Raw genomic sequence first — 15,722 nt, forward strand, 5'->3', positions numbered from 1 at the left:
AGTAAGCAGAGCAGTTCAGGGTGGAGCCCTCCAAGCATGCTCAAACCTCCAGCTCTATTAAAGCCAGCAGAAAATTGATCTTGTGTTCAGTTGTGTCACAGGCAAATATTTTCAGAAGCATAACTTCTGAGTTGAGTCCTGGCATCACTGTAGGCTGATCCTCAGCCATAATTATTTCAGGAGTTCCTTGATTCTTCAAAATGCTCTTGTCACCCACAGCTTGATTTTGTGCTCACTCCTCAGTTAGAAAGGACGATAACGTTCAGGTCCATGCTGCTTTTGGGTAACCATAGAGCTAACAACAGTGAAACAAAAAATCATGGCTACTTTATGGGCTTCATCATTAATCTTGCACACATGCTATTCAGCAAGCAAAGAATACACAGTAGCGAATACAGAATATCTGTCATGAAAAATAAGTCACTTTTAGTCGATGCTATTGTGCAGTAACATCCCTTTTCAGCTTTCTCTGGCTCTTCTAGCTACTATCTATTAAATGACAATATTAAATAACAGAGAGGCAAGTTGCCTGTTCCTACTTTAGTATGAGAAACATGGTCTTCCGGGTATGTGGTTAAGCAGAGTAACTCAAACTCAGATTAATTTTTAGCACAACAGAAGAGGAAAAGATTGAACAGCAGAGATGCACTGCAGCAAGAATTTTAACAACTGATAACATTTACTGTCACATTTGAAGCTGTCATCCTTCCTGATGCACCTGAGCATTAGGATGACTTGTACCTGCAGGCTTCCTTGCTGCACTGCTACCTGCTGCAGTAGCCCTGCTCAGCCATGCTCCTGGCTTCCTGCTGCACCAGCTCTGCACAGCGCTGCTTGTTTGATCTCTCCTCCTCCTCCTCCTCTCTCTGGCGTTCCTGCTCCTCTTGTTCTCGTAAGCGCTGTTCTGTCAGCTGAGCAGAGACAAGATGAGGGCTGTTACAGCCAGGTCACAGAGATGCAGGCCAGAACACAAACACGTGGTTGGAGGCAGTACCACCAGAACACAAACACGTGGTTGGAGGCAGTACCACAGCAAGGTTTCTAGCACAATGAGACTGAACAGGCGCACTGTTTCAGCCAACAGATTACAGAACAAAGCCAGTGGCTGTGGAGACATTTGAACAAAAACAACCAGAAAGGCTGATGGTGCACTTGGGACTAGAAATGTCCCTAGCTGATAGCTCAGAAGCCAAGTAAATCTCTGCAGCAGCACTTTTCGATGCACTTTGCAGAAGGAACAGCTGTGTTAGTATTCTGCAACAACATTTTCGACACTTTGCTATCTCTCTGAAAAGCATGCTATACCTGAGCTTCCAATTCCTGTCTGCGAGCTGTCTTCAGTTCCTTCTCTTGCTCTCTCTCTCGCCTTGTCAGTTCTTTTGCCTCCTCAAGTTCTTTAATCAGTTGCTCTCGGTGTTTTATAGACTCTTCTTGGGCCTGTCTGTTTAACTCCATCTTCTCCTGGATCTGGCGCTGCCTGCCTGCAAGGACCTGTATGAAATGAGAGGATTAAGAGAGTAGATAAGGAAGAGGCCAGATTTAGAAGCAAACCTGGGGAAATCTCAGTGTAGACAGTTAAACAGTTCTCAGAAAAGTTTATCAGTTCAACAGAAAGTTGAACAGTCGAGTACAGAAGGCTGTGACCCTCTGGAGGTTGGAAGGCCACAGCTGGAACAGCAGCTTTGTCAGATCAAGAGACACCTCATTAAAAAAAGTCATCACCTCATTCATAAGGCGATCCCTGGCCATCTTCTCTTTTTCCCATTGTTCTTCCCTCTTCTCCCACACTTTTCTTGCTTCTTCTCTAAAGGTGAAAGAAAGATTCCTTTCTAATGTTACTTACATATAGGCACATTTCTACAACAGCACGGCCAACCAGGCACCTTTCTCTAATGTCCACTTCTAAATGTCCGCCTGTATCACAAACAGTAATGAGCTCTGCCAAACAGGCAAGAAATTCAGCACATAATTCTCTTTAGGCGATGTACAACAGAGGTGTATACACACCTAAAAATGACCTGTAGCTCTGCCTCCCTCTCCTTTTCTAACTGGAGCTGTTCCTCAATGACACTTCTCATCCAGGCAGCATCTGCAACAGCTCGCTCTCGTCTTTCAGACTGGCGGCGCTGATCCTCTTCTTCTTTCTCAAGGAGGGCTAATAAGATTTGTCTGTCTGTTTCCTTGAGAAAAAAAACCCTAAAGATTAACAACCATCCAGCAGGCTTCCAGTCTGTGTACTTCTGTACAAATCATTGGTGACATCTGTGATCTTTTCACTCTAGCCCTGTTCATAAGCCAGAAGAGGCTTCCTAACTGCTTAACTGTAGGCACTGGAGGTAGACGCATACATGAAACACAAAGAACAAGTTCCTTCAGCACATAGTATCTATAGTGTATAAATCAGAAGGTATTTTTTTCTTACCAGCTCCTCCTGTATCTGCTGGGCTCGTCTCTTTAACTGGGCATCACACTGATGTCTCAAAAAGCGACTGACGGAGAAAAACAAAACCAATTCAGACTCTCTCTAAAGCCCTGTTTTATAATATACCAGCATTCAATACAGTATATTTATGACAATAAAATATATAGAGGCAATGGAGATACCTGGCTACCTCTAACACGAACAAAAAGTAGTAATGGCACCAATGCATTTATGCTCATTAGCTGTTCTGGGCACTTCCAACAAAAAGTATTTACTGCCCACCCCTGCTATCTAAAACATCTCCTCCTCCTGCAAGTATCATCATGGTCACAGAAGAGATTCTATCACTGCTACATGATCCCATACCCAAGCTCAGTCTTCTTCCGGTGCTCTTCCATTTGTTTTCTTTCTTCTTCTAAGCTTTCCAGCTCCCACTGCTGCTTTAATAAATTTTCTTGTTCTTTCTTCAGCTTTGTTGCCTAATGTTTTTGAAAAGGAAAAATCAATAACCAGGAAAGTACTGCAGAGAGCTAGGACATCCCAGAGAACTTTTGTACCAGAGTTTGTACCACACTGTTCCTTTGCAAGCAATCAAAATCATAATTATGGTAAATACTCCATACCATTTGCGTCTTACTTGCTCACAGCATAAGAGATAAGGTGAGGAGCTTCAGCTGAGAAAGCCTTCCACCTGAACCTCACACACCTGCATTCATGGAGAGGTCTACATTACTGACAGAATGCTAGTCACAGCTGACTTTGTTTCAAATTTAATCTAGGGAAATCCGGAGGGAAGAGGTCAGGTCAACGTTGCTGCATTTCCAAGTGAAGCAATGAACTTCCTTCCTACATGAGGAGAAGCTGAAGATTACCTCTGCCTCCCGTAATTTCAGTTCTTCTATCTGTTGAAGCAAGATCTCTGCTTGCTTCTTGTTTTCCAGCCGACGTTTCTCTTCCTCTTGTCTTATTCTTTCCAGAGCTTCCCTTCGTGCAATTTCATACTCATTTTCATAAAGTTTTCTCTCTTCTCGTTCCATTGCTCCTTGCTTATTAAGCCAAAACAAAGCATTGCATTTAAGGTTAGACTGTGGTTCAGTTCAGTAAATGCTCAAATCAGATTCCTGGAAGTTGACACGTATTTGAAGAATACAGAATAAGATATTCTAGGGAAGAAAACAAGGACTAAACAAAACTACAGAGACAAGATACTTGCTGGATATGAACAATAACTCTTAACTGAAAACATCCTTCCATCAACAACTCCTGCTATTCTGCAGGCACCAGAACCTCCCACCGCTGTGGGAACAAGCATGGCAAACCTCAGCCACTATTTGGTACAAGAGAACAACAAATAGCCAGCTCCCATTCCTCTCACACCCCAGTCCTGATAGTACAGGAAAGGCCAGCTGCTTGCAGCCCACATTTCAGGCAGCCCCAGCATACCTGCTGCTTTTGCTTCAACTGCTCACCCCAGGACTCCACCACATTTTTCTTGTGCAGCTCTGACTCCACCTGCAAAGAGAGGCAGCACTGCTGTCAGAGGTTTTTCTATTGCCAGCAGAACCCAGGACCACAGCCTGTTCTCTGCACTTTTCCCAGTGCCCAGAGGTCACAAGCTCAGGCTGATGTCACCAGTTCACTGTGGTCATATTGAAACCAGCTGCTGGAGCAGCATGTCAGCAGAGTGGGAAATAGGTAACAATCTTTATATCACAGGCACTGAAAATCTGCTTTCAGTATCAGATTTGAGTCTTTGAGAAATAACTGTTTTGGGGTGATCCCTTACAGTTGGGCCTTTTTACTTATTTGCCTTCTGCGTGTCAGATTTTGGTGTAGTGACTGCTGTGACTCAGGGTGAATAACAACAGCAGCAGATATACAATGACATTCAAGTTAAATTTGGAGTACTGCTGTGGAGTCCTCAGTACAAGAGAGATGTGGACCTGCTGGAGTACGTCCAGAGGAGCGCCACGACGATGATAGATGGAACACCTCCCTATAAGGATAGAGAGAGAGCTGGGACTGCGCAGCCTGGAGAGGAACAGGCTGTGGAGGGAGCTGAGAGCAGCCCTTCAACATCTACAGGGGCTGTAAGAAAGAAGGAGACAGACTCTTTAGCAGGGTCTGTGTGACAGGACAAGGGGAAACGGTTTCAAACTCAAAGAGGGGAGATTTGAGAAGGATAGAAGGAAGAAGTTTTGTCCCTGAGGGCAGTGAGGCACTGCACAGGGTGCCCAGAGAGGTGGCGGTGCCCCGTCCCTGCACACAGCCGCGCACAGGGGACGGGGCTGTGAGCACCGCTGGAGCTGCGGGTGTCCCTACGGTTGCGATGCCCTTCGTGGGTCCCTTCCCACGCAGCCCGTTTTGCGACTCGCTCGCTCTGAACGCGCACCTCCCGGAGCTCAGCGCAGTTCTGCTTCCAGTGCTGGCGCAGCAATCGCTCGGCGACCTGAGGCAGACAGCAACGTCGGCGGACGCATCGCGCACCGCCCGGCTCAGCATCGCCCCCCGCGGCGCTCACCCGCCTCCTCCGCTCCTCGCGGGCGGCCCTCAGCTCCGCGCAGCGCTCCCGCGCCCCTCCCGGCTCCGTCCCGCCGCCTGCACGCAGCTCCGCCTCCAGCGCGTCCCGCTCTTCGCTCAGCAGCTCCCGCAGCCGCTCCCTGCGCTGCTCCAGCCGCTCCGCCGCCTGCCGCCGCCCCGAGCTCGGGCTGCGCGCACCCCGCGGCGCGCTCCACCGGGCCTGAGCGGAGCAGCAGATCGCGGCGCGGGCGAGCGAGCGGCTGTAGCTCTCCCAGCGCAGCCGGCTCTGCGCCTCCCGCTCCCGCTGCCGCTCCAGAGCCCGGCCTCGCGTCGCCCGCCACAGCGCCATGGCCCGCCCTTATAGGCCGCGACGGCCGCCGCGCGTCCCCATGGCAACGGGTACGGGCGCCGCCGAGGGACAAAAAGCGTCGGGGCCGCGCTTCGCGGAACGGAGAGGCCGTGCGGGGAGGGCTGAGGGCCGCAACACCTGAGCTGCCGTCAGCGCGCGTCGTGCCGCACAGCCCGGGCTTTAAGTATTCATGCCGCTGTGAATATTTCAGGCGGGTGAAAGGTTTGGGTTTCCTCGGCCTGGCCCTGAGCACGGCCGCTGGGTGCTGACTACGAGAGGATGAGGTCTGGTGCTGCCCCGTGCCTCCTTCTGCACAGCGCATCCAGAGCGCCCAACACGTGTCTGGGTTTTGGGAACTGCCCTCCTGCTGGAGGCAGGCCTGTCCCGGCTGCAGCTCCGTGGCTGTAAACAGGAGGAGAACGGCTTTGTACGCAGCCTGATCGCGGTAGGACAGGGCGGAATGGCTTTAAACTAAAAGAAAAGAAACTGAGGTTGGATGTCAGGAAGAAATTCTTTGCTCAGAGGGCAGTGAGGCCCTGACACTGCTCAGAGCTGTGGGTGCCCCATCCCTGGATGGGCCCGAGGCCATGGATGGGCCCTGGGCAGCCTGAGCTGTTGAACTGAGCTCAGTCCTGGCTGCTGCCCGGGTCGGGTCACCGAGCTCCGTGCCATCTGCCCACCGTGAAACCTTCACCTCCACTAAATAATTCAGAGCCACCCGATCACAGCATCCGGCACGGGGCCCGGCTGTACGGGTGTGGGCGTACAGGACAGTGGGTGCACAGGGCAGAGGGGCTGCCCAGCTGCCCAGCTGCCCGCTCCCTCGGCCGGAGCTGCGGGGCCCGGGGGTCCCGGAGGGTCCCGGTGCGGACCGCGTGCTCCCGAGGTTCGGCGCACCGCAAACCCCGCCCCCTCACCTCGAGAAGCCACGCCCACCGCAGCGCTAAGCACCGCCCACTCACAGCTACAAGTCCCGCCCTCCCATTCCGATTGGCGGCCTGGCCGGTGGGCCGTGCGCAGCCATTGGCCGGCCGCGGGGAGGGGCGTGGCGCGGCGCGCCGCGCTGCCGGGTCGGTGCCGGGTCGGTGCGGGCCGGGCCGGGCCGGGCATGGCGCTGCTGCTGGAGCACGAGTTCCGGCCGCTGCCGGCAGACAAGCAGATCGAGACGCTGCCGTTCCTGGAAGCCGTGGCGCACCTGCCTCCCTTCTTCGGTAAGAGTGGGGCGAGGGGGGCTGCGGCACCTGCTGGACCCGATACCGGACCGCGCCGGGACGTTGCCACCCGCGGGCACGGAGCGCTTACCAACCTCCGCATGTTCCGGGCGCGCCCTGTCCGCTGCCGGGACCCCGTCCTGGGTCCCAAACCCCCCGGGTTCCATCCCCCCCGGTCCCGGTCCGCACCCTCCGGTCCCGCCCCCGGTCCCACCCCGCTCCCCCGCCCCACCGAGGGACGCTGCCCGGCGGCACCGGAGTTGCGTCAGGGCCGGGCGTGGCGCCCCGTCCCGTCCGACCCGCCGAGCAGCAGAGTTGGGAAACGGCCCGACTCCCCCCGGCGGTGTCCCGGAATGGAACGGGGCAGAACGGGGCTGAGCCGCCGCGCTGTACAATGCGGCATTGTAAGCCGCACGGGGACAGCCGGGCACGGGGCGAACCCCGCGCGGTCCCACGCTAACCCCGTGTCCCCGCAGACTGCCTGGGGACGCCCATCGTGTACTCACCCGTCAAAGCCGACCTGGCCGGGAACATTAAGGTACGAGGGAGTCACCACCCCTTGCACGGCGTTGTGGGACCGGGGCTTGGCCATGGGTGCCCACCCTGACCCCGCACTTCTGCACCCTTGCAGAAAATCCGGGCTGTTTACGACTCCAACCCCACCAAGTTCAAAACGCTGCAGAACATCCTGGAGGTGGAGAAGGAGATGCACGGCGCTGCCTGGCCCAAGACAGGCGCGACGCTGGCGCTGATGTGGCTGAAGAGGTGACGCGTTTATGCATCACCCCTGGGCTCAGCCCGGGATGTGGGGCTGGGGGTTGTGTAGGGCTTGGGCTCAGAGTGCCATCCCACACCGGGTTTGGGGTTCCAAGGCTCGGGGTCACAGTACCAGCCCCCCTCTCCCGGCAGGGGCCTGAAGTTCATGCTGGTGCTGCTGCAGAGCATCTCCGATGGCGAGCGGGATGAGGAGCACCCCAACCTCATCCGTGTCAATGCCATGAAAGCCTATGAGATTGCCCTCAAGAAGTACCACGGCTGGATGCTGCAGAAGCTTTTCATGGTGAGAGCGGGAGGTGACTCGTTTTGTGGAGTTTTTCATGGGGTCATAGAATCATTAAGGTTGGGAAGTACCTCCAAGATCACCCAGTCCGACCACCGACCCATCCCCACCATGCCCACTACCTGTGTCTCTAAGGAGATATCTCCACGGGACTGCTGCAGATGGGGTCATCCCAGTGTGGGGTGGGCAGGGGGACCTGGGGATCTCATTGGGTTTTGGGCATCCCTGCAGCCAGGGCTCAGCTCTGCTCTCACCCCATCCCACAGGGCTCAGTCTACGCGCTGCCCTACAAGTCAGACCTGCTCAAGGCTTTGGAGAAAGGCAGAGAGGTGAAGGAGGAGGAGAGCATTGAGAAGATCCACCAATTCCTCACAAGAGTGACGCCCATCCTGGATGCCATCTATGAGATGTACACCCGGATGAACGCCGAGCTGAGCTACAAAGCCTAATGGGGTCAGCACAACTGCGGGGCCACACCGCTCCGCAAATCCCATTCTGCTCTGGATCTGCAGCCGATAGCCCGTTTTCTAAAAAGAATCATTAATTTTCTATCGAGAATATAGCAATAAACCAATTGTACCCCGGGGGCACCTCGGGATTTCCCAAGCTTTTGTACCACAGAGGAAAAATCCGCGTTCCTGGGAACCTGTTGCAGGGAATGACGTTTGGTGGGCGGCCGCATCCTGGGGCTGCCCCACTCCTGGCTGTGCCGTGGGTCTCACGCAGCTCTGGGCACCCAACGCTGCTCTGACCCTGCAGCGGAGGAATGGAGGATCCCAAGCGATGACCTTCCCGGTGCCCCCAACCCTTTTCAGCGCCGCGGACGGAAGCGGTGCCGGGATGTTCCGTGAGCTGTTTGCCGGATGCCTTAAGGACCTTTCACCAGCGGGAAGCAGAACTCAATAAATCTCACCTTAACCTGGAGCGTAGTGCGGGACCGGGGCGGGGGCTGCGCTGGAGGCGGCCCTGGGGCGGGGAGCGGGGAGGGACGGGCGCAGGGATGGGCCCAGCGGCGGCGGCGGAGCTGCGGGAGCTGCGCGGGACGGGCGGCGGGACGGGTACCGGTACGGGTACGGGGCTGGGAGCGGCGGGAGGGGGCCGGGATGGGAATGAGGGTGGGTGGGGAGGGGGCAGCGGTCAGGGATGTGAGCTGCGGGGGTTCCGGGGGCCGAGGGCAGCTGGAAAATCCTATCCCCAGCCCCAGGGTGAGCGTGGACCTACCGGGGGCTGTTGGCTTTGGGAAGATGCTCGGGCTCGTTGGGGTGGGCTCTGGGTTCCCCGCTTCCCTCCTGCCGGATTTTGCTTTGTGCCTTCATGTGGCACAGCCCGGTAATGAGGCTGCAAGCCACCGTCCGCCCCAGTGTGACCCGCAGGTCCCAGTGCCACCACTGCCAAAGCCCCGGGGTGGGCAGGGGGCTGCGTTGGGCTCAGGAGGGCCGTGGGGCCGCAGCGGGGCCGTGCCGTGCTGAGCCAGGCATTGACTCATTCCCTCCGTGGGGTGAGCAAGTCTGAAAACCAAAAAACCCAAATAACTGAAAGAGCCAAAGTCAACCCAATTGACAACACCTTTCCTGGCAGTTGCCGTGCTGTGGGAGTGCCCCCATTTGGAGCCCGACATTTCCCAACGCTTCCTCCCCCACCTGCTCTGCCCCATTGCCAGTGACCCCATGGGCACATTCCTGCGTGGGGCTGCAGCTGATGGCTGTGGGATGGGGTGCACGACCTCTCTTTGTGCTGCTATGGGTTAAGTTCAATGAAAACCGGTTCAAACCTCCAGGAAGAGGCAGAAGCCTGATTTCCATTTGCGTGCTGCCCAGGTGGTTTCCCCAGCGTGATGTTCCCTCTGCTGGGGTCACACACACCAGACTCTGCTCCCTATGGGTGCTGCCAATGGGGAATCCCCCACCTGAAGGCTGCACAACGTGGGGCTGCAGAATATAGGGCTGCAATGCATTGCTCTACCCAGACCCACCCGCTGCAAAATTGCTGGAGTCAGACCCACACTGTTCATCCCCTCCCTGCAGTGCTGGCGGCCCCTGGGTTTGGCAGCTGGGGCTATATTTGGGCTGTGCCCTCTATGCTGTTCTCTAAAGCTGTGCTTTGCTGTGGTTTGGGCTGGGATTTGCAGCACAGCAGAGCACGCTGGGTGCTCCCTGATCTGTGCATTCCCTGTCTGCTACCGGGAACATGCAGAGGGCCTGTGTTTGCCTGGGGTTGGGTGGGTGAGATATGGGGGTCACTGCAGCTTTGGCAGGTGCTCGTGGAATTTCGTGCAGGAAAGGCAGCTAGAAGGAAATGCTGCACCTCCTTGGGCTGCAAACCCCATTGCCCGTGGTCTGTTGTGGCTTGTCATACAGAGCTAAAGAAAATGATATGTTTCCCCATGTGCTTTTTCTGTCTCTGAACCCCATAGGGCTGAGGGCGAGGGCTGAGCGTGCTGCTGGGAGGCAGAGGCAGTGCTGGGGCTGAGCATTTTGGGACCTCACGGTGCGTTTTGGTGGGGAGTGGGGCTGGGGGAAGTCCAGGGGTGTTCACTGAAATCCATCATTTCCTACCGAAATCCGTAATTCCTTATCCAAATCCATTTCTTATTAAAAAAAACTCTCTGGTTTCATATTGAAATTCATCATTCCTTGTTGAAATGCACTATATATGCTACTTGCCTCCTGGCCAGGCTGTGTCCCTGTGCTGTGCCGGGTGAGTGGGCTGGGGGGCACCAAATGATGCCTAGGCCAGGGTGTAACCCTGCTCCCACCATGGGGTATGGCCATAGGGTGCTCATAGAGGAGGATGGGAAGGGTGTTGGGGAGTGACTCCAGGTTCCCTCTGCTCTCAAAGGGAATATGGCGGACCCTGAAGACCCCCGTGATGCTGGGGACATGCTGGGGGATGACTCCTTCCCACTCTCCTCACTGGCCAACCTGTTTGAGGTGGAAGACACCCCATCCCCTGCTGAGCCATCCCGGGGACCCCCTGGTGCTGTGGATGGAAAGCAAAACCTCCGGATGAAATTTCACGGGGCGTTCCGGAAAGGCCCCCCAAAACCCATGGAGCTGCTGGAATCCACCATCTATGAGTCGTCGGTTGTCCCAGCACCCAAGAAGGCCCCCATGGATTCCCTCTTCGACTACGGCACCTACAGGCAGCACCCCAGCGAGAACAAACGCTGGCGCAGGAGGGTCGTGGAGTGAGTATGGGGGCATGTGGGGACGCCGGTGCCCATGGGGTGCAGTGCTTTGGGTATGGGGTTGGATGGGGACAGCCCCCCCAGGGCTCTCTAGGTGGTTTCAGCAGTGCTGTGGGTATGGAAATCGGGGTGCCACACACACGCTGTGGCCCCGCAGTGCCACGGGGCTGGGATGTGTCCCCCCCCCCGCCTCCTCCCTTCCCTGCGCCGTGAAAGAGGGCTCTGTGCCGCGGCCGCTCCCTCCGGTGCGGGCGTCTGGCTGCCCTGGCATGAAAGGGCTTTTCAGGAGAGCCTCCGCCCTGGGTCTGCGTCAGGAAACCGGAGCTGGGGGGGGGGCCGCCCGCAGCCGGGCGCACAATGCCGGTCTGTGCCCGACACCTGGGGGGGACCCGTTGGCACTGCGTATCTGTGGGCTGCACCCCATCCCTCGTGCTCCACAAAATGCAGCAGCACCTGGCCCCGTGGGTGCCGCTGGGATCATCACTGCATGACTGCTCTGTGTGGTGACCCTAGGAGCACCCAAGATGGGTGCAGCAGGGGAAACCGAGGCACAGATTAAGAAATCGACCCCAGGGCGCAGCTGTGCTGTTCTGTTGCAGGAAGCCGGTGGCTGGCACCAAGGGGCCGGCTCCCAACCCACCGCCCGTCCTCAAGGTGTTCAACAGACCCATCCTCTTTGACATTGTCTCCCGGGGGTCCCCAGATGGCTTAGAGGGTCTCCTCTCCTTCCTGCTCACCCACAAGAAGCGTCTGACGGATGAGGAGTTCCGAGGTGAGCACCTGTGGTGGGCTGCCCCATGACCCTGCTGTACCACGGCCATGGAGGGCCACCAGCAATCCCCATGTCCCCATAGGGACGGAGATGTACAGCACCAGTGGCAGCACCTAGGAGGCACTGGGTGTTTGGTGGGTTGGGGTCTCAACACCTTCCATTCCCAGAGCCCTCAACGGGAAAGACGTGTCTGCCCAAGGCGCTGCTCAACCTGAGTGCAGGCCGAAACGACACCATCCCCATCCTCCTGGATATTGCTGAGAAGACAGGAAACATGCGGGAGTTCATCAACTCACCCTTCCGTGATGTCTACTACCGAGGTAGGGGATGTGTGGGGACCAGCAGGAGGTGGGGAAACCGTGGAAAGGTGAGGGACTATGGAGAGGTTTAAGGACCAAAGCAGTAGGGATCTGGGGAGGATGGAGGATGCCAGCAAAGCTGAGGACTATGTGGGGATGGAGAGCCTTTGGGAGGCTCAGGAACCAAACTGGGGGGCAGCATGGAATCTAGGCGTCTTCATCTTGGGGTGTGATGGGGAGCACGGTGACAGGGATGCAATGCAGGTCAGACAGCGCTGCACATCGCCATTGAGCGCCGCTGCAAGCACTACGTGGAGCTGCTGGTGGAGAAGGGTGCTGATGTGCACGCCCAGGCCCGTGGTCGCTTCTTCCAGCCCAAGGATGAGGGTGGCTACTTCTATTTTGGTGAGCAGAGGAGACTGGCAGCACCACAGCCGCATACCCAGGGCTGTCCCCAATCGTATGCTGTCCCTGCAGGAGAGCTGCCCCTTTCACTGGCTGCCTGCACCAACCAGCCCCACATCGTGCACTATCTGACGGAGAATGGGCACAAGCAGGCAGACCTGCGGCGCCAGGACTCGCGTGGCAACACCGTGCTGCATGCTCTGGTTGCCATCGCTGACAACACCCGCGAGAACACCAAGTTTGTCACCAAGATGTACGACCTGCTCCTCATCAAGTGCGCCAAGCTTTTCCCTGACACTAATCTTGAGGCCCTGCTCAACAACGATGGCCTCTCTCCACTCATGATGGCTGCCAAGACCGGCAAGATCGGGGTATGGCAACATCGGAGTTGGTGGATGTGCTTTGGGAAACTTGCCTAATTAAACCCTCTCTGCATCCCATCCTTTCCCTAATTAACCCCAGACCCTTGTCACATCCTGTCATAGAATCATAGAATCATTAAGGTTGGAAAGACCACTAAGATCATTGAGTCCAACCATTAAGCCATGCCTGTGACTGCTCTAGATCATGTCACTCAGTGCCACATCTATCTAACCTTTTCTTGAACACCTCCAGGGACAGTGGCTCTACCTCCTGTCCTTTTCCATTGCTCGCCATCATGATGTGGGTTGGTTAAAAATGCACAAACTACACCAGTCTGGGGATTGCTGCAGCATCCCAGCACCCAAGGATGGGTGGCAATGGGTACAACCCACGGCCATCCATCCCCCTGATCCCCCATCAGATCTTCCAGCACATCATCCGCCGGGAGATTGCAGATGAGGACGTCCGGCACCTCTCGCGCAAGTTCAAGGATTGGGCATACGGCCCCGTCTACTCCTCACTCTATGATCTCTCCTCACTGGATACCTGTGGGGAGGAGGTGTCCGTGTTGGAGATCCTCGTTTACAACAGCAAGATTGAGGTGCGCAGGGAACAGGGAATGGGGACACAGGGCTGGGTTCCCCTCTGAGCTGCCCACGTCCCGACAGAACCGCCATGAGATGTTGGCCGTGGAGCCCATCAACGAACTGCTGCGCGACAAGTGGCGCAAGTTTGGTGCCGTCTCCTTCTACATCAGCGTGGTCTCCTACCTCTGTGCCATGATCATCTTCACCCTCATCGCCTACTACCGCCCCATGGAAGGCCCTGTGAGTGCCAGGGAACACAGGGCAGAGCGTAGGCTTGGGGTTATGCTGATGATGTGTACTCTCCCCACAGCCACCGTACCCTTACACTACGACCATCGACTACCTGCGGCTGGCCGGGGAGATCATCACCCTCCTCACCGGCATCCTCTTCTTCTTCTCCAATGTCAGTGCCATCAGGAGCGGGTGGTGATATCCCCATGTCCCCAGGCACCGGTCCCACTGCAGTGCCCTCCAGACACTGGAACCCAGCCCCTCTTCAACCTCTCCTCTCTCTCCAGATCAAAGATCTCTTCATGAAGAAGTGCCCAGGTGTGAACTCATTCTTCATCGATGGCTCGTTCCAGCTGCTCTAGTAAGCAGGGATGCCCATGGGATCTCTTGGGGTTGGAGCAACCCTCCACTTGATGGGACAGTGTTTGGCAGCAGTTATGCCCTTCTGCAGCTTCATCTACTCGGTGCTGGTGATCGTCACGGCAGGGCTGTACCTGGGCGGCGTTGAGGCTTACCTGGCTGTCATGGTCTTTGCTTTGGTCCTGGGCTGGATGAACGCACTCTACTTCACGCGAGGTCTCAAGCTGACGGGGACCTACAGCATCATGATCCAGAAGGTGCAGTAGTGTTGGGATCTTCTGGTCTTTCCCAAGGTGGTTGGGTAACCCAAGTGGTCTTTTCCCTGTGGGACCGCTGCAGTCCTCAGCATGGGGCTCGAAGCCATCATCTCTGTCACTTGCAGATCCTCTTCAAAGACCTGTTCCGCTTCCTCCTGGTCTATCTGCTCTTCATGATTGGCTATGCCTCAGGTAGGGCTCCATCCCGCTCTCCTCCTGCAATGGAGAAGGAGAAAGCCTGGCAGCATGGTGTTCTACCCTCGTGCTGCCCCTGCAGACTTTGTCTCTGTCTCTCCTCCCCAGCACTGGTGTCCCTCCTGAACCCGTGTCCCAGCAGTGAGTCCTGCAGTGAGGAGCACTCTAACTGCACGCTGCCCACCTACCCCTCATGCCGGGACAGTCAGACCTTCAGCACCTTCCTGCTTGACCTCTTCAAGCTCACCATTGGCATGGGTGACCTGGAGATGCTGGAGAGCGCCAAGTACCCAGGTGTCTTCATCATCCTGCTTGTCACCTACATCATCCTCACCTTCGTGCTGCTCCTCAACATGCTTATCGCCCTCATGGGTGAGACCGTGGGCCAGGTGTCCAAGGAGAGCAAACACATCTGGAAGTTGCAGGTACAGCATTGGGAGTGCCAAGCTCCATGGGGTCACCATGCCATAGAGTCACCACGCCACGTGGTCACCATGCCAAACTCTATGGGGTAACCATGCCTCGGTGTCACCACGCCAACCTCCATCTGAGCAGAAACACCTTGGTGAGGGACCCTGATGCCTCCATCCCCAGGGGGCTGAAGGGTCCCTGGTGTTCCCGGCAGTGGGCCACCACCATCCTGGACATTGAGCGCTCCTTCCCTCTCTTCCTGCGGAGAGCATTCCGCTCTGGGGAGATGGTGACCGTGGGGAAAGGCACTGATGGGACCCCTGACCGTCGTTGGTGTTTCAGGTAAGAGCAGTGACCTACAGTATCATGATCCAAAAGGTTGGTGAGGTTGGGGTCTTATTAAGCCTAACTAGAGTGAAATGGTTTGCACCTGAGTGGCACCACAGGTACCGGGATGGCACAAGGCCAAGAGGATATTGAGCTCTGCCTTCTCTGCAGGGTGGATGAGGTGAACTGGTCCCACTGGAACCAGAACCTGGGCATCATCAGTGAGGACCCTGGCAAGAGCGATACATACCAGTACTACGGCTTCTCCCACACTGTGGGGCGGCTGCGGAGAGGTGAGCGGGGTGGGGGCAGCCCTGGGCCCACAGGTGAGTACGAAGCTGGGAGCTCTGAGTGTTTCTCAGTTTCTGCAGATCGATGGTCAACGGTGGTGCCACGTGTGGTGGAGCTCAACAAGAGCTGCCCAACAGAAGATGTAGTTGTGCCATTGGGGACCACGGGCACAGCAGAGGCACGGGAGCGACGGCACGGGCAGACCCCCAGCTCCCTGCTCTAGCATGGACTCTGCCTGGCCCCACAGCACCAGCGTGTGTCTGTTCCTCAGGGATTTGTGCAGCCAGTGTCCCTGCAGTGCCCATCCCACTGGGGTCCCAGTCCTGGCAATTCTGGGGTCTCTGGTGCCACCGCTTTGCTTTCCTGCACCATTGACTCCATTGTGCCAGCAGCTGGGTGCTGGGAGCTCCCCTGCCACCAACCACCACGGGCCAATGGCTTCTGCCCCGAGGGGTTTTGTTGTTTTTTGTTTTTG

General features: G+C 56.5%; 3 protein-coding genes across 8 annotated transcripts; 2 read left to right on the plus strand and 1 right to left on the minus strand.

The window, feature by feature from the left end:
- Window positions 1-660: 660 nt before the first annotated feature.
- TCHP (trichoplein keratin filament binding) lies at window positions 661-5,307 on the minus strand. Of its 2 annotated transcripts, XM_031592433.2 has the most exons (10): window positions 4,944-5,307; window positions 4,815-4,871; window positions 3,866-3,934; window positions 3,295-3,468; window positions 2,789-2,901; window positions 2,423-2,489; window positions 2,008-2,180; window positions 1,723-1,804; window positions 1,306-1,491; window positions 661-911 (listed from the first exon to the last, which is right to left on the minus strand). In XM_031592433.2, exons 1-10 carry the CDS (start codon window positions 5,289-5,291, stop codon window positions 765-767), a joined length of 1,416 nt encoding a protein of 471 aa, XP_031448293.2. In that variant the 5' UTR covers window positions 5,292-5,307; the 3' UTR covers window positions 661-764. The 2 variants fall into 2 exon arrangements, with proteins under 2 accessions (XP_031448293.2, XP_031448294.2); XM_031592434.2 differs by lacking the exon at window positions 4,815-4,871.
- Window positions 5,308-6,337: 1,030 nt separating this feature from the next.
- GLTP (glycolipid transfer protein) lies at window positions 6,338-8,168 on the plus strand. The gene is made up of 5 exons (XM_031592071.2): window positions 6,338-6,502; window positions 6,979-7,040; window positions 7,134-7,267; window positions 7,412-7,562; window positions 7,829-8,168. The coding sequence occupies exons 1-5, from the start codon at window positions 6,400-6,402 to the stop codon at window positions 8,009-8,011; spliced, it is 633 nt and encodes a 210-aa protein (XP_031447931.1). The 5' UTR covers window positions 6,338-6,399; the 3' UTR covers window positions 8,012-8,168.
- Window positions 8,169-8,312: 144 nt separating this feature from the next.
- Window positions 8,313-15,477, plus strand: TRPV4 (transient receptor potential cation channel subfamily V member 4). Of its 5 annotated transcripts, XM_090152621.1 has the most exons (16): window positions 8,708-10,049; window positions 10,401-10,749; window positions 11,349-11,521; window positions 11,689-11,841; window positions 12,085-12,225; window positions 12,298-12,596; window positions 13,010-13,189; window positions 13,257-13,415; window positions 13,486-13,578; window positions 13,694-13,767; window positions 13,858-14,023; window positions 14,149-14,215; window positions 14,327-14,643; window positions 14,844-14,971; window positions 15,128-15,249; window positions 15,328-15,477. In XM_090152621.1, exons 2-16 carry the CDS (start codon window positions 10,406-10,408, stop codon window positions 15,468-15,470), a joined length of 2,559 nt encoding a protein of 852 aa, XP_090008747.1. In that variant the 5' UTR covers window positions 8,708-10,049; window positions 10,401-10,405; the 3' UTR covers window positions 15,471-15,477. The 5 variants fall into 5 exon arrangements, with proteins under 5 accessions (XP_090008743.1, XP_090008747.1, XP_090008744.1 ...); XM_090152617.1 differs by adding an exon at window positions 8,313-8,626 and having other exon boundaries at window positions 9,976-10,049; window positions 12,085-12,596; window positions 15,128-15,477; XM_090152618.1 differs by having other exon boundaries at window positions 12,085-12,596; window positions 15,319-15,477.
- The last annotated feature ends 245 nt before the right edge of the window (window positions 15,478-15,722 follow it).

Source organism: Phasianus colchicus, chromosome 18, assembly GCF_987193195.1.
Source record: "Phasianus colchicus chromosome 18, bPhaCol1.hap1.1, whole genome shotgun sequence".
Classification (NCBI taxonomy): Eukaryota; Metazoa; Chordata; class Aves; order Galliformes; family Phasianidae; genus Phasianus; species Phasianus colchicus.